Consider the following 22,422-nt stretch of genomic DNA (forward strand, 5'->3'; position numbering starts at 1 on the left):
AGAAGCATTGTACTTTGCTAACATTACTTGCTGGTAAAGATGACGAGTTACACCCCATTCCAGGATGTGTTAGCCCACTTGTAAAATAATGAGTGCATTTATTGTAGAGACTGTGCAAGGAGACCAGTCCCTCAGTGACTTCTTTCCTTATTGGAGAGCTTGAAGGCAGGAATCTGGAGCTGTTGAGAGGCTGCTACAGATGGTGCATGTTAAAACTAGCATAAGATTTTCACAGACAAACCAACTCTCATGCTGCAGTCATCAGCTGCTTTTATTCAGATTCTTCTCTTTCATTGTTTTTCAAATAGGTACTATAAAAAAGCTCCTCACTTCTCATGATTTTTTCCTGAAAGAAACTGAGTACATAATATTTTAAGGCTGTTAAAATGATTTTTAACATGGCAGTAGTTGAAAAGTGTCTATGACTTTACTAAATGATTCTTTATTTTGCATAGGAAGATAGATTTAAAGAAATTTGACTTTAAAAGTGATATTCATAATATCAAATTAATCCAAATAAAACTCATTATGGGCATTTTTCCTGGTTTTGCTGACTGTATAATGTTTCTGGACCCAAATTTCACTGCTATTCTTTAATTAATATTGAATGTTATTCACTTTGACTCACACAAAATGTTTTGTGGTGTTTTATCAATTATAACCTTGGGACAATCAGTAAATATTTTTTGCTAACGTTAATGCTGCTAGCTTGAAGTCATTTGATGGAATTTTTACTTTTAATAATTAAGAAATCCCCTAATTCTTTTTGATTAGATTTATAAGGAAGAGCTTCATAGCTTTTGTCCTGGTCCTGCCTGCACTCACAGCGGTTTTGTTCAGCCAGTGGTGGTGGCTGTGCTTTAGGAAGGAGAGCTGGAAGAAGCCTGCCTTCTGAATCACAGGTGCCCCTGTAGCAAGCATTTCCATCTCATGTAGTGGTCAAACCTGATATTTACTCTGCACAGGCACTTTCCCTCCTTACAGAGGTAGCTGGGGGATTTGCTCCAGTGTTGGAGGCTTCCAGTACAGTCTTTCTTGTCTTGTGACTGGTCTGTTCACATGTGTTTTCATATCATCTTGGAGGATAAAATAATTCTTTCCATTACCTGCTTTTCAGACCCTGGATATTTTCATAGGCTGAGGTCTTCTCTGATGAGCATGTTGGTTTAAATAGTAAATATATCAAACTCTTCTGCCTTCTGTGCACTCCCATCCCTTGACTGCTACACTCTCCTTTGCAATTCCCCTGGTTTGAATCCTGCTCTCCTGAACAGTGCAGGCAAGTACATGCTTTTCTTTGCATACATACATACACGTTTCATAAATAACATCTCTAGGTGGAGTTCTGTCTCTGCTGGAATCACTGCTCATGAGAGTTCTCTTCTGTTCTTACTAGAGAGACAGGTGGACTCCTCTGCTAAGTGTTTTCATGCTGCCACAGGCATAGATACACTCTGGCATTTTATTGTACAGCTGGGAAGAAGGTTGGACTCACTGGTCTTTTAAAATCTGAATGATTCTAAGGTTCTAAAACTAGTCATCAACATGCAGGCTCATGTGGCTGCATTACTAACAGATTCCTATGCACATTGTTAGCAGACATGTGGCAGGACATGCTTTTCTTCGTGCTCAGCTGTGGCTGTTGCTCTGAGCAGTGTGTGTGGTGGTGTAGCAAGTGCTTTTGGAGCTCAAGGGCATTTGGGGCTGTCAGGTCCTGGGAGGACCTGGTGAGGCCCTGGTGCACAATCCAAGCTGTGAAGTGGTAACTGAAACAGAAAGAAGTGCAGCCTGTTTGGTTCCTTCACTTTCAGCATGTGAGAAAATGTGCAATTCCTTAGCAAACACTGTCAGGGTTCAGCCATTTGAGCTTTCTAGAGCCATGATGGAAAGTCTCTGGTCACTTTAAACTATTCTTGTTTCACCTGAAGGTTAAACACTGTTCTCAGCACACACTGTTGGGGTGGCTGCTGATCTAGAGTTTGCCTGAGGATGAAGAAGGCCCAGTTTAATAAGATAAATACCCAGAAGGAGGGAAGCATAGTGATGCTTGTTTCTATTAGGCATGCAGTGTTTCAAGCACCAGTAGGTATTGAGGTGTTGAGATTGTGGGTATGTGAGCCTCAGAGGAAGCTGTGGGGTGAATATTGTGCTGGGAGCATTTTGGGAGTGGCTTTGGAGTTATCTTCTCCACCATGAGGATTGTGTGCCATGAATGAAGGAGGTGGTTGATGAAATAAATGGGATCAGCCACCAGTGCTGACAGGCAGGTCTGATGCAATGACTTCCATGCTGGGAAAATTATCGTGGTAGGCCTGAATTTGGGTCTTGAGATGGTCAAAATCTGCCAGGTTGGGTGAAGGGTGGGCAGAGAGAAATAAATGTGGTGCACCTAGGAAAAGGGATTGAGGGCTGGTAATGTCCCCAGTTACCAACTGTGTGTAATGCCTGACTGAAGGCAATGGGAATTTGGACTGAGAAGTAGGGCACACAAGAGAAGGATTTTTTTAAAAAAGTCTTGTGTGAGTGTTCTTTCAAATGCAGGAGCTGCTGTATAATCAAGCAGCACAGGATTATGCATGACAGATATACCAGTGGAAAGGTAGCTGCAGGAAATGGCTGCATAACTAAAGGAAATACAGTGAGCTATTTAATTTTCAGTCTCAGAAGAGGAAAAAGATGACCAGAACAATTTTTTACCTATGTGGTCTCTGAATGGTTAAAGGATTATGATACATGACTTTGGGTACAGGATAAAAGCAAGGCATCCTTAAGCCCACACATTTTATGACTTAAGTGAGTTTCTGTAGAAGAATTGAAGCTGTGCTTTATTGTTTAACCACATTCCAAGTGTCTGTATCATCCTTTGTATGCAGATGAGTGTCTTGTGTGTCTCACCATTGCTGTCTTATCTTTTTTGGAGCAGTGAGAGATTGGTTGATTTGGTCATGATCTTGTGGCACAGGACCTTTTCCTTGTGTTTCCAGTGGATGATATTCACTCTGCTGAAGGATTCAAGTCAGTTGGCACTGATTTCACAGCCCTTCTGCTGCCAAAAATGTCATGCTGTCCTGTTCCCATGCTTTTATTGTTTCCTTGCTTGTGTCAGCAGAAATGTTCATGTTCGTCAGAATGAGGAACTCAATCATGAGATCAGTTAGCCTTTTTTCCCCTCAGCAATCTTTTTTTGTGAATTAATTCTTCAGTCTGATGTGTTGTGCAGCTAAACAGATGCTTTTGCTACCACAGGGAGCTCTCAGGCTGGGTGAAACATGTCTGAGGGTTGGGAGTCGTGCAACCACTTCATTTGGAGGCAATGCTTAGAAGTTTTTGTTGATAAAAGTCTCTCACTCTGACTTTGTGCTTAGGTACATTGGTCTGTATTCCTTTTCACTGAAACCCTGCCCTGATTTGTTCCTTTTTGTCCTGTGTGTTTTGTCTTTCTCTGTTCAGGACACCTCTCAGCTTTGTGGTAGACATCTCACAAATGCTCACGCTCTTTTGAGCCAAGTTTTATTTCTGAAGTTTTGGTTAGATATGTTGAAAGATTCAGGCTTACCCAAATTGTAGAAGAAAGCTTCTTTTAGTGTGATATCTCTTGTCTTCCAGTAGTCCATGCTATGATTTTTCCTTTAGCAGCTCCACTATCCAATTAGGAATTAATAGTCACCTGCTGTTCACTATATATATATAATTATTTTTGTACATAATGTCTGAATTGGAAAACATAATAGGTTGTTTTCTGGTGATCTCCTTTAGAGATAGCCATTTCTGAATAATGTTTCAGTTTCTTTAACCTTTAAGAAGCATTACATAACCTGGAGTGCTGCTGTAAACTGAGGCAGTAGTAGTTGGTCTGATCACTTTTTCACTTCTCTCATTCCCCTTTATTGTTTGCTATTTTCAAGTTTTTCTAAATTACAGATGTGAATTATTCAGCCTTGTATCAATATAGTTGTCATCTGCATATGAGAATTTGTAAGGAAATTTTGTAGCATGTTTGGATTCTGAGATATTTTTGGGAAGGGTGTTTGATCCTCTCTATGTCAGTTTTTGAAGTACGGGGTTTTTCAGAGCATTCAGTACTTGATGCAGCTTAGCATTGTTTCTCAGACATTAATTCTTACACCTGAATAAGCTGCCTTTCACTACAGCTGATGATCCATAACGTGTGTGTTGGCCACTGCAGTGTGTGGCATTTATTGTGCCACTTGTCACAGGGAAGAGGGGGATCTGCCCTGCAGTGCAGGGGAATTTGACCCAGCAATGCCCAAGTACAATGGATGTATGGAAAACAAAAGATGCCAAACACTGAGGGGCTTTTCCATTAATCTTAGCTGTTTATGTAGCTGTCTAATGATTAATTTTATGGTTAGATGTTATGAATATCTGTCTCTCAGGGTCAGCAGTGGCAGGTTTGCATTGCAGGATGTATATGAGAAGGACCAATTTAACATCTGCAAGCCACGTGTGTGTGCACTGGCTATTGTGTATTAGAAAAACCCTTTGCTCCATCAGCATCTCACTAAGTACATTTGTAGCTGACATGCATGTGCATGTCAAAGTATTTTTGTGTTTCTACTACCAAACATACAGACTTTTAAAAAATATTTGTCCTTAGCAGTTGTTTATTTTTTTCTGTATTGGTTTTTAATGCAGGTGGAAAGTCAGTGCATGTGAAGGAAGGACTGAGATTCTTCAACATACTTGAAATATTAACTAAGGGAGGAAAGCTGGTAGTCTTAAATCCTGATCTTCAGTATCTTTTTCAAAATACAATAGAAAGCTAAAATTATATTATTTCTTAAACTGAATATTAGATTGAATACTGAGTTTTTGCTGTAGTCCTTTGCTTTTCTAAAATCCACAATACAGAAAGTGATATAAACATACAGAGATACTTCAGCAAAACAGGGCAATTCACAGAAGCCAAGATGCTGTGATTTTCTTCACTATTACAGTTGTCTTTAATTATCTGCAGAACCACAGTGCTGGAGACATAGATGTATGATTTTACTGCTCAGGATTTTTCCCAACTTCTTCAAGGGATGCTTGAAGAGCAGATTGTATAGGGATTTATTTTTTCCATTTACATACATGAACAAAAATAGATTTTTTATTGCCTTGTAAATGAATACAAATTTTTCCTAATTTCAGGTTTACTTTTACAATATAAACAGATAGCTCCTATTTTTATGTCCCTTAACTACTGTAAATTAAAACAAATTATTAAATGCTAGTCCTTAAGTGTTTCAGATAACTTTCATCTGGTATTGAGATATTTAAGCAGACCCCAGTACTCTTCCAGAAGATCAGATTGCCTTGAATTTTCCTTAAAAAGAGGTGCTGGAGTTACAGCAAGGATAGAGCTGTGGCACTGAGGAGTTGCTCTTCGGTTTCTGTACTGTCTCTGAAAGAAGCTAAGCCAGTTGCACTCATCCATATATTGAGGAAAGGAAGCAGTGCTGTTGCTTATAGAGACTGTCTTCCTGTCTTTGCCTCCAACTGCATCTCACCACCACATCTTTGGACTCCTGCCAGAAAGGATGTGGTGTTTTTCTTCTTCTGTTCTGCATTTGGACACAGATTGTACAATTTCTATTTTGTTGCAGCTGTATCATGATGAAAATCCCTTCTCATGTTTTTGTTATAGTTGAGTGTGTGATGTCACCAGCTGACATAGTGTCTCCTGCCATATTCTGCAAAAATGGTGCATGGCATCAGCAGTCCCTTACAAAAGCTGGGATAGCTGTTTTGAGAATTCTAAACTCTTTCTGGATGCTGCAAGGCAATACAAGATTTTTTAAAGGATTGAGCCATCCAGATTTGGATTACATGGAAGGTGCCCTTCTCAGCACACTTGGATGGTTAGGGCCCAGCATTTCTGTGTACCTCTGCACAGCAGCTCCCTGCAGCATGGAGGGATGTCTACCATTTCCCCACTGGAAGAACAAGTGCCATGCTTTAGTGTTGACAGTTAGCAATCATAATGTATCACATAAACAGAACTGTGGTGTCTTTGTCCTTCGTAGGGAAGTCAATGACTTTTGGGAGGCTGTCTTACAAGATAACTCAGTTTGGTTAAACATCTGGGCAGCTAGTGGGAGACCCAGCACAAAGCTGAAAAAACCAGAACTTGAAATAAGTATTCCTAAGCCTTACCTTTTCTTTTGACTATAACAAGCAATGGCTTTTCAGTTTCTGAGCCTGTGGTTTCCTAGCACCACAACTGGGTGCCTTCCCCCCTTCTCAGTCTGAGCTACGAGTTCCTGCTGAGCACTTCTGCTTCATCTTCAAAAATACTCGGAAGTCCTGGGAATGCTGGGACTGTTTCCCTTCCCCAATGCTTCCCCTTGTCAGCTAGAGAGTTTCAGCCCCATTAACTCAGCCCCATGAGATGTGCTTGTCAATTTTAAACACGGGGGTAGCCAACACCTGCCACCCCATGCAGTCGAGTTCCTTAGTGTTTCCCGTGTCCATGGAGCACCTTAGACAGGCATTGATGTCTTTCAAGGCTGCAACCCTGAGCAGCCTGTTTCTTCTGGAGCAGAAGAGGGGTGTGAGCAGGAACGAGCACTCACCTGAAGGAGATGTGGAGGAGGGCTGTTTATTGATAACTACAGATAATTCCAGATGCATTCCATATCCGTATTCACTGTCCTCTGTCGCTCTGCCTCAAGAGCTGCCAGCTGATTCTGATAGTTCAAGACTGTAAAGAAACCAAGAGTACAGCAGCATGATCCAGCTACTTGTGTCCTCCTAGAGGGAGGAGGTGTGAGCACACCTGCCCCAGCAGTTCCAGTCATGCTTAGTCATAGTGTGAGTATCTCTTAAATATATTGGTTATAACATAAACGTTTAGGAATACACCAGAATGGCATTTGAAAGCATTTTGTTTTGTGGATGGAGCATGCATGTCTTAGGATTATTTCTGAACAGCCAACCATACAGACAGTTGTTTAATACTGCCCTCTTATTTTATAGTAAGTCAAGGTTTATACAGACGAGAATGATAGCACAGGCTTGTGATGGGGTGCTGAATATACTCAAGCTTTTGGCCTTAAACTAAATTACTTAATTTTTGTAGTGAAACTGGTCCCCAAATCTTTGTAATCACTAAAATGTAAATTAAAATAGAAACACATATTTCAAGAGAGCATCAGGTATCACAAATACAGTTAGTTAAACAGGAGTCTTATGGGTACCTTGGCAGATGTTAAGTGTTGGTGGTTTTTGTCACTACTTGGACTTTATCTTTCATAAGGTTGCTAACCCTTCTTCCTTTCCCGGAGGTGTATCAGACACTTTGATCAATAGCTTCTCTCTTGCTCAGTGCAGAAACAGATACTGTTTGTTGGGGTTGGTAGTTCTGCTGAGATGCAGAAGATACAGTTTCATTTTTCTTGTTTAGTCAAAATAACATTTATATCTAGTTGGAGTTTTAGTATAAACCACCTGTGAATAATTAACTAACCTGTGAAGCCAATTTTGGAGCAGACATTTGTAGTTACAGTGTTTTTACTCTATGAAACCAGTGGTAGGTCAAATGAAAAATCTCTGACTTTATACATGAGAGTTTTGCCATAAAAAATTTAGGGTGGAAAAAAACTGCTATCTTACTCGCCAAGGGATTCCAGCACACAGCCCTGGATCAGATGTCAGTACCCCCAAAAAGAGCTGGCCAGTTTACATGGGATTCACAGCCACCAGCAGGCTGGGTAAGGACTTCCTGGCCATCAGGAGAAGCTGACATGCATGAAGTCCTAGTTCCTGTCTGGAGAGAGATGCCCTTCACATGGAAATGTAGCACCTGTGTCCTGCAAAAAATTTGTATCCTGGACCTCTGAAACAAGGCCTTTCTGTGAATGGAGACTGTTAATACATGGATTTGGAGTAAATATAATCTGTGACGTTTCTTTATTTCTTTATATAATGATGTTAGAAATAGCTTCAAGGTGATAAAAAAAATAATTTCTTGCTTCAAGTCTCAACGCCAAGCATTTCTAACCCTGTTCAGTTTTGATTTCATTTAGAAACCAATTCTTAAGAAGGCATAAGTAGATTTGAGTTGGAGATAGATAAAATGAGCATAAATCTCTGTGGTCATCAAATATTCAGATCTTTGTTGCACAAGCGTGATTTACTCAGTGGTTTATGATTGGCCCTGTGTACATCTATTTCTCTGGATAATTTTATGGCTGCATTTAAGAGAAAGAGTTGGCATTCATGTGTAACACTCTTCAAAGGATTAATGTTCATGGATACCACTTTCAAAGGACCTGGAAGAAACAGACAGAATGTACCCCAAGGTGCTCCATGGTCAGTGCATGGTCAGTGAAGGCTCTGCAGAATCTGCATTGCCCAGTCATGCAGGGGATGCTGACATTTGCTGCACCTTATGACTATAAAATGCTACATTGCATGATGTACTTCTTAAATACTTGCATGCTTCTTAAAAACTAGAGAAATAAAAAGTGTATCAAGGTCACAAATCTAAGACAAAGCAACAGTGTTTCTCATCAGTCATCACAAAATACCAGTTTTGAGTAGTAATTTTTTTAAATTACATTCTTTTTCTTGACTTTTTATGTTTAGACAGACTTCTTTATTTGTCTTAAATACTTGCATATTTTAGTGTAGCAGTTAATTTGTTCCAGTGTTTGCCCATTCATTTGCTATTATATGTTTGTATTTCACCTATTTCTGATGAATGTTGGAATTACATCAGAAGCCCACTATGGCAAACTTGCAAACTATTGCTTCCTTGCAGTCATCAGGACCAAAACAGCTCTTTTTTTTTTTTTTTTTTTTTTTTTTTTTTTTTTTTTTTTTTTGTCATGCCTGTGATTTTTGCAGAGGTGTTTTCACTTCTTAATCCCTGATCCACGTAGTTTGATAGACTGATACACTTCTAGATTTCCAGGTTTCTACATATGGAGTCTGCTGTGTTTAAATTCCATAGGAATTTTGAAAAGAAATTAGATTATTTGTGCAATGACTATTGAAGAACTGTCAAGAATTGGTCACAGACTTGAAGGTCAGTCTACATTTACAGTATAAACTGTGGAGTAAAAACCACAGAGGATTATGAAAGCAAACTCTCAGGAAATGGGGAAACATGATGGCCTTAGTATTATGTTGCCCAAACATGCTCACTGTTTACTGTCAGGTGAGTTCCTGCTGGCTTTTTCCTGACGTTAAAAATAAGCTGTGTTATGTAGATGTTGAAATTATCTGTTTTGGGAAGGCATTGCACTAGCTTTGAGTCAAATATATTTGTAGCCTGGCCTCATAATGCCACATTTCAGCTCTGCTTTTCTCTTCATCAGCTGGACTTGCTACTGTTTTCTGCACACAGCCAACTGCACTGAGATCAAGTAAGAGTGTTTGGTTGTAAAAATCTGGTTTGAATGAAGCCAATGTATAGCCAAGTGGACATATGAGCTTTGTGTTAAATAGATGCTATTTTAGTGCTCTCAGTTAATGTGTTCCTTAGTACTGTTCTCTTATTTCAGCTAAGACAAGTCATGTCTGGTATTTGGTAATGGTGATTCGTTAGTGGAGATTTGCTTTTTCAGTTTCATTTACAGAGATGAATAACTTGGTAACTCTACATTGGCTTAAAATACAGATCAAGATTTTGGGGAGAATTTTACTTCTTACAGTTGTTTTAAGTTGATTTGAGTAGAGTTGTTTTGAGTAAAGGGAATATTTTAACTGATGGCAGTTCCTGCTTCATCTTTTTTCATAAGGAATGTATATGCACTTGTCATACATTTAGGATTAAATGCTCTAAGACAGATTGTAACTAGATAACATAGATTTGGTAATTTTTATTTTCATATACATCTAAAAACATGGTAGGCAATTTTCTCTACCCAACGCTGATTAAACTAGAATATTCTAATTTTTCTGATTGCATCTCTGTTACTATAAATTAGCTGCATATGAAAAAAGATACACCAGATAACTGCAGTTTTACAGTGGACACAGCAACAACAACTATGAGATATACCATCCTTTTTCCACCTTTTGAGTTGCTCTTAATTTTCAAAAGAAAAACATCTTTTGAATATTTGAATTCTCACAAATGAGACACTGTCTTTTCGTGGAGGCAAGACAAAGAAAAGCCTAATGCTTGGGGAGGTTTTTCAGACTTAGTTGAGGTTGCATGTACAATCTTTATATGTGGTGTTCCTGGTATATGGTGGACATTTTAATCCACCACTGTTCCCCTCAATAATCCACCACCTCTGCAAGCAAAACAATCCTGCATGTCTGACAAGAGGAAATGCTGGCACTGACTTTGCAGCTGGAAAGTCGAGTTACAGGTCAGGTAACACATCCCCTCCAAGGGAAAAAAAAAAGGTTACATTATCCCATTTCTGGAAAGGCAATGGCAGGATAGGAAAGGGAATAACACAGAGGGCAGAGCAGGTCTGAATGAAGTCATTGCAGGCAGAAGCTGTGAGCAAGGGTGAGCTGCATGAGCAGCACAATCCTGTCCATACTTTGAAGTGATATGTAAAATTTTAGTGTGGTTTCAGATTCCTGGAGCCAAGCTGTTACCAGTACATCATCTGCTATATTGCCACTGTAATGTAGCTGTCCTCTAGATGTATTTAAGTTTCTTTCAGACCTGTCTGGGATTTGGATTGGGAAAAAACAATAGGTATTTTGTACTGCTACCTGGTGCTTTGCTGACCAATTTCAGGTGATGTCCACTGCTGAAGAAGCACTTAGTTCTCCAGATGTGCCATACCAGCATGTACAAAACACAACTGCAGCTTTTCTGTGTTGAGTACAAAATGCTGTTTCAGGGCTGTATGGGAAGCCTCTTGCTTGACATTTTAAGCAGTGCTTTCCTGCTCTGTTCCCTAGATGAGCAAAACTCGTTCTGCTCTTTTGAAATCTGGGTTCTCATTCAAGCAGACCTGCTCTTTCTAAATCAGGGTGCTGTTGCCACCTCGTGGCATTGGCCAAAACCAGTAGCAAACCTTCATCAGCTGCTGCCCTGTCCGAGTGAGATGGATGTGGGATGCACAGAGGGAGCAGGTGGATCTCTTCTGAGAGCCTTGACCTCAGTGCAACCCTCAGAAGTTTGTTAGGTGGGATTTCTGATCCAAGTGCTGCATCCCTTGTGTGCAAAGTCAGAGGCAGTCTTCATTCTTTCTCTTGTCCCATTTATTTTCTAGTGGACAAAGACAGTAGCTATTGTCCATACTGAGTCTCAGATTTTGGAAACACACTTTAAAGTCCTAAGCTTTTTGGAAGAATTGCAGAGGCACAGCCCTGACAGACCATCTGCCTGAACAAGTAAATCATCTCAAGTATGTGCCATAATTCAGTGTTCTGTAAACAAGATATTGAGCAACAAGTCTAAGAAGTCTTATTCAGATCTTGTTATCCACGACTTTTTTTTTCTTCTTCTTTTTTCTTTTTTTTTTTTTTTTGAATCTGAATACTTGAAATAGTTCCTGAAAGTCTTACAATAACCCTATGAAGTGGTATTCAGTTTGGCTGAGCCCCAGAGTGCAGATTGTGTTGTTATTGTTGCTAAAGCATTCTAAGGGCTGGAGTATGATTTTCCTGTAAAGTGGATAAAATCGTTAAGAAGTTAGACATACTTCTATGAAATAAACTTATTTGGAGTCCAGCAAAATTCTGATGTGTTTCGTTGGTTTGGTGTTTTTTTTTTTTTAATTGGAGCTGAGCGCAATCAATGGAAGTCCAATATTGAACTTTTAATGCAATGTGGAAATGCTAACCAGAGTCTGCATGTGAAATGTGCATGAATATGGCTCCCTAGTGTAAGCTTGCTTAATAGAGGGGAAAAGGAGCAAGGTATGGGTTTTCAGTGGCTATAACTAGATAAGAAATCATCCAAGACCTTATTTTTGAGACAAATACTTATTTTTAGATGCAATTAATTTCTTATCTATTAAAAAAAGAAGTCAGAGAGCTAGTAGTGGTTTGAATTCTGTCAGACAAAAAAAAAAAAATTAAAGGTTAGCTATATATGTCCTGTAAATAGACACCACATGCCTATGCTGGCATGCTAAATGGAGAGGAAGAAGAGGAAGATGGTGCTGCTCTGGTAGACAGACACTCTCACTTGGACCAGCCTCAAGTGCTGTTTTCTCAAGTGTGATTTAGTTATGAAAATGTTACCATAAACCAGAGAAAGCAAATGCCATCTAAGACTTCCATAAATTATGAGTTCCTGAGTTTCTTTGGGTATTGAATTTCCTGCTCTTGTTCAACGTAGTCTTAGTTAATCCATTTTGAAAAAAAACAACAAAAAGACCCCCAAAAAAAACAGTTCTTGAAAGTGTTCCTCCAGCTTCTTTGTGGCTTCAGTTTAAGCTTTTTGCAAATAATAAACTGATTTAAAGCCAATTTGGAACAAACAGAAATCAATATGGTTATTTGAAGGAATACCATATAATTAAATACATCTGGCTTGTGAATGTAAACTATAGCTAAACTCAGTTTTAAAGGGCAAACCCTGCTTAGGTTTAAATATCCATTTAAATCTCTCTTTTTAGTCTCTTAACTGAATTTGTACTAACAGGAGAATATTCATATAGGGGTTTTTTTTCATTTTTTAATTTTTTTTTTTTTTTTCCCAAATGGAGATCTTCTAGATAAGATCTCCATTTGATATGCAAGTGGTGTTTTGACTGTTTGCATGATTAATGTCTTGGAGAGAAAGGGCATAGTTTGATTGTTACACATTAGAAAAACACTTGGATTGTGTGCTTGGGACTGGAACACAGCCCTCACAAACTGAGACACATGTGTTTTCCCACTTGCACACCACTTTCATATGAACAGAAACTTTCCTTTTTTTAAGATGATATTCAGTTTCCTGTTCTGTCAGCATCACTGCCATACCTTAAAAAAACCCAAAAAAACCCAGCCATTATTTGCCATACACTCTAATAGCACTGTTTAAAATGTACTGTATTTAACACTAGTTCAGGCACCTTGTTTTCAGGCTCTTTTTGAGTTTTGGCTATGTGATACTAGATTTTCTGTTTTTAATTAAAATGTCTCTTTTCAATTAAGATTGTTCTATCGCTGTGTTTTGGTGCACAAGCATCTGGCAATACCTCTCATGTCTTGCTGAGAGCAGATCTGGTGTAGCATCTCTTCTCATGGCCTGTGGTGGTGCTGGCAGGTTCTGTGTAGCTCCCACTGACCCCCTCTACTTGTCTGGGGAAACTGTGACATTATGGTGTGATTTCTGTTTTCAGTGCAGGGGTTTTTTAAAATTTATGTTTTTAGTGCTCTGCCTCTGAGATTTTTTAGGCCTTGCTTTTTTTTTTTTTTTTTTTTTGAAAAGGCTGCAACTTCATATAGTAACACAAATACCTCAGTAAGAATTACATCATAAATTACTGTTGGGAAGCTTATTTTCCTGTATGACCTCTGATCTGCTGTACTCTTCACCAGACCAGATAATTGCATCTTCCTACCTCTGTTCATGAGGGTCACAGTCTCTGCTTGGCATAGCACTGTTGACAGGAGCAATCTGTGGTTCTGTTATGGGATAAAAAGTGAAATTAGTGTTTGCTTTTTGAAGAAAGAGTGAGTGTCAGTACATGCTGTATGATTTGGTGCAAGGCGCTCAAAAACATTGTCTGTAACTTCTGCCACAACCTGCACGAGTTCTCAGACCATCAGCACCTGTGCCTGATTACCTCCTCTTTCTGGAGAGGTGTGCTGGTTTTGGCTGTGTAATTTTCTTCCCAGTGCCTAGTCCAGGGCAGTGTTTTGGATTTCTGCTGGAGGCAGTGTTAATACAGGGGTGTTCTCCTTGCTATTTGCACAGAGCCAAGGTTCTTCAGCTCCTCACCCCACCCCACCAGCAGTGGCTTGAGGCTGTACCAGAGGTTGGGAGAGGACACAGCCAGGACAGCTGGCCCAAACTGAGCACAGGGATATATTCCAGACCAGGTGGTGTTGTGCTCAGCATATAAATCTGGGGGAAGGAGGAGGAAGAGAGGGACATTCAGAGTGATAACATTTGTCTTCCAAAGTCACCGTAACCTGTGAGGGAGCCCAGCTGTCTTGGACATGGCTGAAGACCTCCCTGCCCATGGACAGTGGTCAATGAATCCCTTGTTCTGCTTTGTTTGTGTGTACAGCTTTTTCTTTGCTTATTAAACTGTCTGTATCTCAACCCATGAGTTTTCTCACTTTAGGCCTTCCAATTCTTGCCCCTGGGTAGGAGTGAGCGAGCAGCTCTGTGGGGATCAATTGCCAGCTGGGGCTTAGCCATGACAATAACAACCAAGCCATTGAATAGTGTTTGCATTGTTTGCTCTTGAGAAATTGTTTTTTGCTTGCTTATCCACTGAAAACTTGTCTTCACTAACTGCTAACTTCTGGATAAGTTAGCTACTCTCAGTGCACGATATCTATGTGACTGCAATAAGACCTCTTATATTATTAGTGTGTTTTGGCAACATGGTACACACAGACAAGGAGTCAGAATTACATCAGAATTCACATCTCACAAGTCACAGTATTTGTATATGAATTTTCAGAGTGATTTTGAAAGAAAAAAGATTTGTCAGTGAAATCCTTTCAGAGCTGAGAGCAGTCTTGTACCCTAGCAATGTGCTGTTCAAATGTGCTGTAACAAATAGTGATCATTGTGAGGTTGAAAGGTAGGGCTCAGTCTGAGCCACCATCCTAGGTCTGTGCTGAGACTGTGCTGTGACTGATAATCCAATAATTAATGGGAGATGCAGCTGAAATATGTGAAGAAAGCTTCATTTTGAGGCTAAGTGAGGGAGTGTCCTCACCTCTTAACCACAGGAGCTTTTGAGTAGAGTCCACAATAGCTTAAAAACAACTCTTGTTGGAAACTTAAAATATCAACATGTATGAGACAAGGACAGCAGTTTGGAAGATGCACACTGCATGCTGTCTTGACAGTTTGCAAGGTGGTTACTATTACATTGTCTTCTTGTGCTGCCAGCTCTGAACATTTATAAATGTGGTCATGGGTATTGCAGAGATGAGATTTTCAAATGTTCTAGCAAAGTTATGTTCAATATGAAGCAGGTTCAACTTTATGGAGCCTTCTGTGCATGTGTCTTCCTGCCCTCTCTCCATCCATTTTCTGTTCAGGGAGAAGAGCTGGGGTGAGGACTGTCTGTTAGGGAGGCTTAACTGCATCCATATGGAATCCAGGATCTGCCCCCCACGTACTGCTTTTTCCTACCCCTCACTTGGCAGGCTTGTTGTGAGTTCCTTTGTCACCCCAATCTGCTGCTCATTCTGCTGGTTGATTGTCCAAGGGAGACCTTCAGACACACCTTTGTAGTTACTCTGTGGTCAAGCCCCAGATTTTGTTTGCTCTGAAAGGCCACAGCAGCGGTCGGTGTGGGTCCATTCAGCACCAGATTTGCCATGTTTTGCTTTTACCATTTGGAAATGAAAGTATGGACAGACCTCAGTACACCAGCTGCAGGTTGAAAATGGATGTTTTAACAGGAAGGTCTAGAAAAAGGAAAGGGGAGGGGCAGAGGAATAGAATGAAGTGCTGGATGCCAAGCATGGTGCAGATGCCATTGAGTGATCCTCTAGTACAATTATCAGTGACAGTGACATGTTTTTGTAATTTGTTAGCATATAATTGTTAACTTCTCTCATTTATTAACCACATGGTAGAAACACACGCTAGAGTATCATTTTTCTCCAACAGGTGGGGATGTTGAGAGTGTTTCAGCAAGCGCTGTAATCATCTGCACTGGTCTGAAGTCTGTTGGGCAAAGGGGAAATAAGGAGTTAAGGAATTGCTAACAGCAACGATCAGACCAAACCCAGCAGCACACATATCTTTCAGATCTGAATTATAGCTCAACCTGCTATTCTTTTATTTATTTTGTTTCTCCATCTTTCAGTGGGCTGAATTTTCCTAAGATAAAAACTACCTGATAGTTTATGTGCATGTAGAAAGATTGGTTTAAAATTCTGCACCATATATAACTGAGATGTTAGAGCAGTGCTGTTATGTAGAAACACTGAATACTACTGAAAACAGTATTTTTGACATTGATCATAAGCTAAGTACTGTCTAGGTTATCTTGATATGTGTCTTGTTTATGGTAGAAGATAAAACAGTAGTAAAGTCTGGCTACAGCAACAGATAGGCTATTGTACCCTATAGAACTGTGTAAACAGTGCTATTAAAATCACACAGCTAATCAAGATCTTTTTTTCTTTACTCAGCTCCAAAATAATTAAATTGTGTAAGAGCTGGAATTTGGCTTTGCTGTGCTCACACCTCATGGACAGTGCATATTGCACTTTCTTTTGCAATAGCAGGAGTAATACAGCTACAGATGGTGTTGCTTTACCTCGGTGTTAGGAAATAACTTTAAAATAACTTCTCGGTTTGCCTGGTTTGCTTGGCCTGCTTGCAACCGTTTTAAGTGCATAACTGAAAGCAGAACAGCTTGGGTAAAGCGGGCACAACACAATTCTTTGTTTCGGCGACAAAGCTGGGACTTCACTTTTTTCCTGTGGCTGTGGCACTGTCCCCAGCCTGTCCCCGTGCCCGCGCACGCGATTGTGCCCGCAGGACACCCCGGGCACCTGGCAGAGGGCAGCTGCCTCTCTGCATCCTAGGAGGGACACTGCTGGAAGGGGCACCACGTCTCAGTGCTCTGACGCCTCACCCACCAGTCTGAGCTAACAGAGAAGCGCTAGAAAACAAAAATATTTCCTGTTCTATGGATCCGTGCATCTTGAAACTCAGTGCAGCTATCACCTGCCTGCCTGAGGAAAAGGTTGTAGTGGTACTGGAAGGAATGCAGGAAAGGAGCAAAGGAGCAAGTCAAGGGCACGCTTCTGTGCTGTCTTTGCCTGCTTACTCAATCAGCAACTTCTATGAAAAGGTCTTTCAGGTAAAATCTGCAAGTTATTATGGCATGACTTGCAGAAGCAGTAGCTATAGTTAATTTCCTAATGGTATCTCAACATGGCTTCCAGACTTGAATTTAACAATTTTCCTCTTATTTCTATGAGGAAAAAAAAAAAACATTATTTGTATGGTTTTTTTCCCTTGAGAGTCCTTATGAGAGAGCAGCATGTTTGGAGATTCTATACCTGTATGCAGACCAGACCTGATACCTGTTCTTTTGCTTGGAAGGTCATAGACTTACATATAACAATCTTACATCTTGTTCCTTCTCAGAACATTACTTTGAGAAAAAGTCAGAACTCTTGAGAATTGGTGAAATACATTATAGTGTGGCATGTAATTTCCCAGTACATTTTGAAAATTGTATACATAAAAAGATATGTGAGTGATTCAGGATAGTATCCAGTGTTCTCCTTAGCCTGTGTGAAAACTTGCATCATGTATCTATAATCCACATGCATTGAAGAGCCTCAGAAGCTGAAAATCTGTTAACCCAAACTTCTAGTATCATAAATAGGTACAACAGCTTATTTCAGCTAAAAGGAGAAATGGCAAAAGTTTCCTTGTGTTTTTCCTCTAGGAATTCTGGGCTGCCCTCTGCGACTTTATCTGTCCACATGTGTGGTGGGTTTTAAGCCCTTCATTGTAGGAAGTTACTTTTGTTTTCTGTAAGAGAATCTGCCCTACAAAATTTTGTTGTGTATTCTGATTCCGTTTTTAGAGTTTTCTTTGTTTTGCCCTTCCTATTCCATATCACATGCTGAGTTTGCTTGTGCACCTTTTCCTTTTTCTCACAGTCCAGAGTGTGGTGAGAAATCCAGATCTCCTCTGGATCTATCTGAGTCTGTCATGTGGCTTCAAATAATTCAGTAAATTACAGTCAGCAAAAGAGGTAAAAGGACTGATGTCTATCATCTGTGTCAAGGCACAGATATTATTTTTTTTATAAAAGTTTTCTTTAAATCTTTTTTTGAGTGCTTTTTGCATTCATTTGCATTGAATGTGACATTCTGGAAGAGCAGAAGCTATTCACGAGACAACTTTAACTATGTTAACAAAATATGGGGAAGTTTGGGTGATTTTTTTAAAATCCCATGAATGTGTAATGTCTGAAGTGTTACCACGTCCTTCCCTAGAACTTTTCTAGGCCTGTACAGGGTTTTTCTTGCAGTAGAAGATGTAGTCTTGCTTCCATGGCAGCTGCCTCCTTTTGAAAGCTTCTTGCTGGTACTTTTTGATAGTGGTGCTGCTTCCTCTTTTTTTTATTTAACAAAACATTATCTTCTTTTTTGACAGCACTTTTAGCACCTTTTTTTTTTTTTTTTTTTTTTAAGCATCTACTAAGATGCCTATTATTTCTGTTATACACTTACAAAACACATAATAGGGTTTGCAGCTTCTGTATCTAATGAACAAATCCTTGTGTAAAGAGAGCTGTCTCAGTGGGGATTGTGACACAAAACATAAGCAGGGTTTTGAGCTGCATGGGGATGTGCTGACCCATCCCTTCACAATTCCCCATGCACTACCCTAGTAAGCCAGGGCCTGGCTCTAGTCTGTTCTTGCTGTGGTAACCCCCCCTTAGGGCTTAGCAGAAGTCAGGACAATTTACAGATCATGAGTTAAAAGCCAAGCCAAACCAAAACTAGCTAATTTACTTTTGCAAAATAAAACCAGAATTTTTTGTTGTTGTTTCAGCAGAGAAGGGTGGAAAGGACCGTACTCCCCTTGTCTTACCCAGCTTTGAAGGTTTTAGACTTTTAGCCACTGAAGTATGTCAGCCCATTGTTTTATGTGTGTTGCATACAGACTGTTTCATTTTCCTCTGGGAATTCTGGTCTTCCCTCCACTACAGTGTCTGTCCAGATGTGTGGTGAGTTTTAGGCCTTCACTGTAGCAAGATATTTTTCTGTAAGAGAATCTGTCCTATGAAATTTAGCTGTACCTAGTAATTATGTTTTTGGAATCTCTGTCTTTTTTTTTTTTTTTTTTTTTTTTTTTTTTTGTCATTCCTATTCCAAATCACATGCATAGTTTACAATTAAAGAGGAATTTTTTTTGGGGTTTCCAGGCTTTTTACTCACCATGGGATCCAGATCAATCTGGATGCTTTAATAAATGTCACTTCCCTGCAGATGTATTGTCATCTGTTACCTGGTCCCCAGTGTTTTTCACATACTCTGCTTAATTTTAACCTGCCTCATTCCATTACTTTTGCTGTCTTTCTAAGTAAAATAATTAAAGTTGATTTGGTGAAGACTGAGAAAAGGGTGCTAATGTCCCATTACTGTATGCCAATACTAGTCCCTGCTTAACCTCAGAGCAGAAAATTACATAGCTAACCAGTCTTTAGCCAGGTTGGAGTCTTTTCAGCCAGTGCATATATTTTTAAGAAACCTAACAACCAAAATGAAAGAAAAAAACAATTTCTCAAATCTAAATTGAGACCCAGTATGCAGGAGTAACAAGACTGTGTGAGGAGATGGGATTTTGATTCTGCAGGGAAGAAACAAAATAAAATCACTGTATTTTTGTTATCTATCCAGTGAGGTATAAAGTTTCTGAGAGATTTGAGAAATACTAATTTGCAGAACTTGCTGACATTTAATTTTATTGTCCCTCTGTGTCTGTCATCTAAAATAACAAAAGGTGTCCATCTAATATGTAAATCTGATCCTGCAGGGATCTTGATGCTGGCTTATATTCCTATCTCTCTACAACACTTCCTTTGATTAAAGGACCCCAGAGGCTATTGCAGTTCTTCTGGACTAACCTTGTTTCTTCCTGTTCTTGTCTATTCTGTGTGAAGTTTTTGAGGGGTTTTAATCTCATAACGACCCTAAACTAGTACTGTAATTAATTAATTAATTAATTAATTAATTAATTAATTTTTAGCCTTAAAAATGTGGCTTCTTTAGCTACTCCAGTGTTGTAATTAGGGTAATATTCAGTTTCACTCTCTGTGATTTCAAGGATTGTACACCATAGGAGATGATAAGGCCTGTAGAAGACAGCTAGCTTCTTAAGGAATACCTTTAAGGAACCCATGGAATTTTGTCTATTGCAAACCAGGAAATTGGCAGTGTTGCCAAAAGCCTTTAAATAAAATGAAATCTGTCTTTCCTAGGTGTGGGAGGAGTACATGGCAAAGGACAGCCCTTACCATAAAATAACTGCAAATAGGAAAGAAGTTCTTACATTCTGAAGTATTATTTACCCCAGTCCACAGAACAACTTTGCTATAGGTAAAGAATTCATACTGTATCTCTTATTTAGAAGACCATCCTACCTACATCTGGTCTTCCAGCTTTGTGAGGGTTTAAACCTTAAGTAGTACAAGGGAATGGTACAATCTGAGCACTTTATTTTTTTTTTTTCCTCTGTTCTCCAGTGCAGCACAGCTAACAGCTTTGGCTTTTTGAATGCACTTATTTCTACTTGACTCCAGTCAGGCATTTGCTGTTAATGGTTTTACCTCCAGGAGACCCTGACAGCCCTTCAGGCCCACACATTTAACCCTGTGAGATGGAGAGATAGGTGGGAATTGGAAATCTGACTGCATGTTGGAGCTGGCAGTGCCATCAGGCCTTCTTCACTTGAGGGACCACACCTCTCCTTTTGTCAGCGAGGTTTTGTCCTGTTCACTGTGCTAAAAATCCACTAAATGAGTAACTAGGGAAAGATGGTTCCCGAGGACAGTGATTTTACTGGAGGCTGTGCTAATGGAGAATAGGTTTCCAAGTAGTAGTTTGATTTTGCACTCAAAGCATGTGTGACAGATTGCAGACCCTGAGGTGGCTGCAAAAGATCCCCGTTCTCTTGCTGTAAAACTTTATCGTGCAGTGGTCAAAAATATCCATCTTTTCTGGGATGTGTGTGGGACAGCTGTAGCTAGTCTTTTCTAGAATTTCTAGTTTCCTAGAATTCTGTTCTTTCCTGGAGTGTAAGGTGTGTGGTGTTGCTAGTCTCAGGGTAGATGGCAACATGCGCTGAACATGAGTGAAAGAAAATTATTTAGCTTAAACTACCTGAAAGAAGGCTGCCACTTCTCATCTTTGAGCACCTATTAAGTCACCCAGTGTTAGTCAGAGCAATTCCAGATATCAAACAGTGTTGAAATGCACCATTTAGGCTTAAAAATAAAAGGCTTTGAAACAGATTTCCCTGCGAGTTAAGGGAGATAGTCAGTCGCCGCAATCAGACACCGCTCTGCACTCAGGGCTTTTTTGGCCTCTCCTGCTTGCTTTCTCATACCACGCTGGCAAGCTGCAACAAGTGAAAACTCCACCCTTCCTACAGACTGGGGAGAGAGAGTAAGATTCACAAACGCCAGCAGCTGGCGAGCAAACCCGGGCTTTTCTGGAGGTGCTGCTTTTTCACACAGCCGCTGTGCGCCGCTGAGAAAGGGGCGGGATCCCTCTCCAGTGGGTTAGTTGTGATTTGCTGAATTCGTCGAGTTTTCCCCTCAAAACCCCAACCCTCTCTCTCGCTCCTTTTTTTTTTTTTTTTTTCCTTTCCTCTCCCTGGGAGAGAGAGAGAGAAAGGGAGAGGGAGAGAAGTTGGCTTGCGGCTGCATCTGGATCTGGTCCCCGGAGCCTTGCCCGGCACCATGAGCTCGGAAGCCGATGAGCCCAAGGAAGGTACGGACTTAAAGTGGTTTTTTTCCGCAGGAGAGGAGCATGGAGGAGAGTTTCTGCTCTCTTTCGTGTGCTCAGAGGGGAGGGGAAAAGGCCTTTGCGAAAACTAAGTCCTGCCAGTTTTGCAGGGTACGAAGTGTTGGCAGCCGGGGATGTCTGTCTGTCTATCCGTCTGTCTCGGCAGTGGCAATTTACTCGCACGTGGAGTTCTGATCAGTGGAAGAAACAGTGTTTCAAAACACTGGTAGTCAAATGTCGAAAGAGGAAGATTTCTTTCATTTGGAAGCAGTGTAATTTTTTTTTTCAGCAAAAGAGGAAGTTGCATGGGGGAGAAGTGAAAGGTCATTATTTTGGGAATGAGGTTGATGGCACTGGCTTCCCTGCGGATGAGTGTTCGTATGTGTGTTAAAACAGGAATGTGCCAAAGCTACAGCGTGCTGCTGCCTCCGGAGTGGAGCGTGTGGAGGGGCTGGAAGTGCTCCAACAAAAATGCAATTATTCCCTAGCGTTGATCGGGAGGGGGGAGTGAGAGGGATTCGGACAGTGGGGAGCAAGCGGGGGAGGAGGAGGGCAATTTCCTGAAAGTGCCTCTGTACAAAAGAGCGTTTATATAGATGAGGGAACAGGGCAGTGGTGGGGTTGTATGCTGGATTTTCCAGAATAGAGTTGATGTTTCATGGTTGCACACAGTTCTTAGGGAGGCTCAAATATTCAAAGATCCAGTATGGCTGAGAAAAACAACTTTAAAAACCCCAGCAAGAAAGCGAGCAGTAAGGAGACCTAAGCGTTTTGTATTTGGTGAAAACAAGAACTTTTTCAGGTGGTTTTCCCCTCACAAGTTTGTAC

At 40.3% G+C, this 22,422-nt stretch overlaps 1 protein-coding gene across 3 annotated transcripts in view; it reads left to right on the top strand.

Moving 5' to 3' along the window:
- The window catches only part of TNFAIP8 (TNF alpha induced protein 8), a 57,866-nt gene that overhangs the window by 16,157 nt on the left and 19,287 nt on the right, over window positions 1-22,422 (top strand). Inside the window, exon 1 of one of the 3 annotated variants that reach the window (XM_056514197.1) lies at window positions 21,230-21,579. The exons of the other annotated variants lie outside the window; for them this stretch is intronic. Within the exon in view, the coding sequence (XP_056370172.1) occupies window positions 21,549-21,579 (31 nt within the window). The 5' untranslated portion in view covers window positions 21,230-21,548. Of the gene's footprint in view, window positions 1-21,229; window positions 21,580-22,422 lie in introns of those variants that run through there. 3 annotated transcript variants of the gene reach the window in all.

This window comes from Oenanthe melanoleuca, chromosome Z (assembly GCF_029582105.1).
Source record: "Oenanthe melanoleuca isolate GR-GAL-2019-014 chromosome Z, OMel1.0, whole genome shotgun sequence".
NCBI lineage: Eukaryota > Metazoa > Chordata > Aves > Passeriformes > Muscicapidae > Oenanthe > Oenanthe melanoleuca.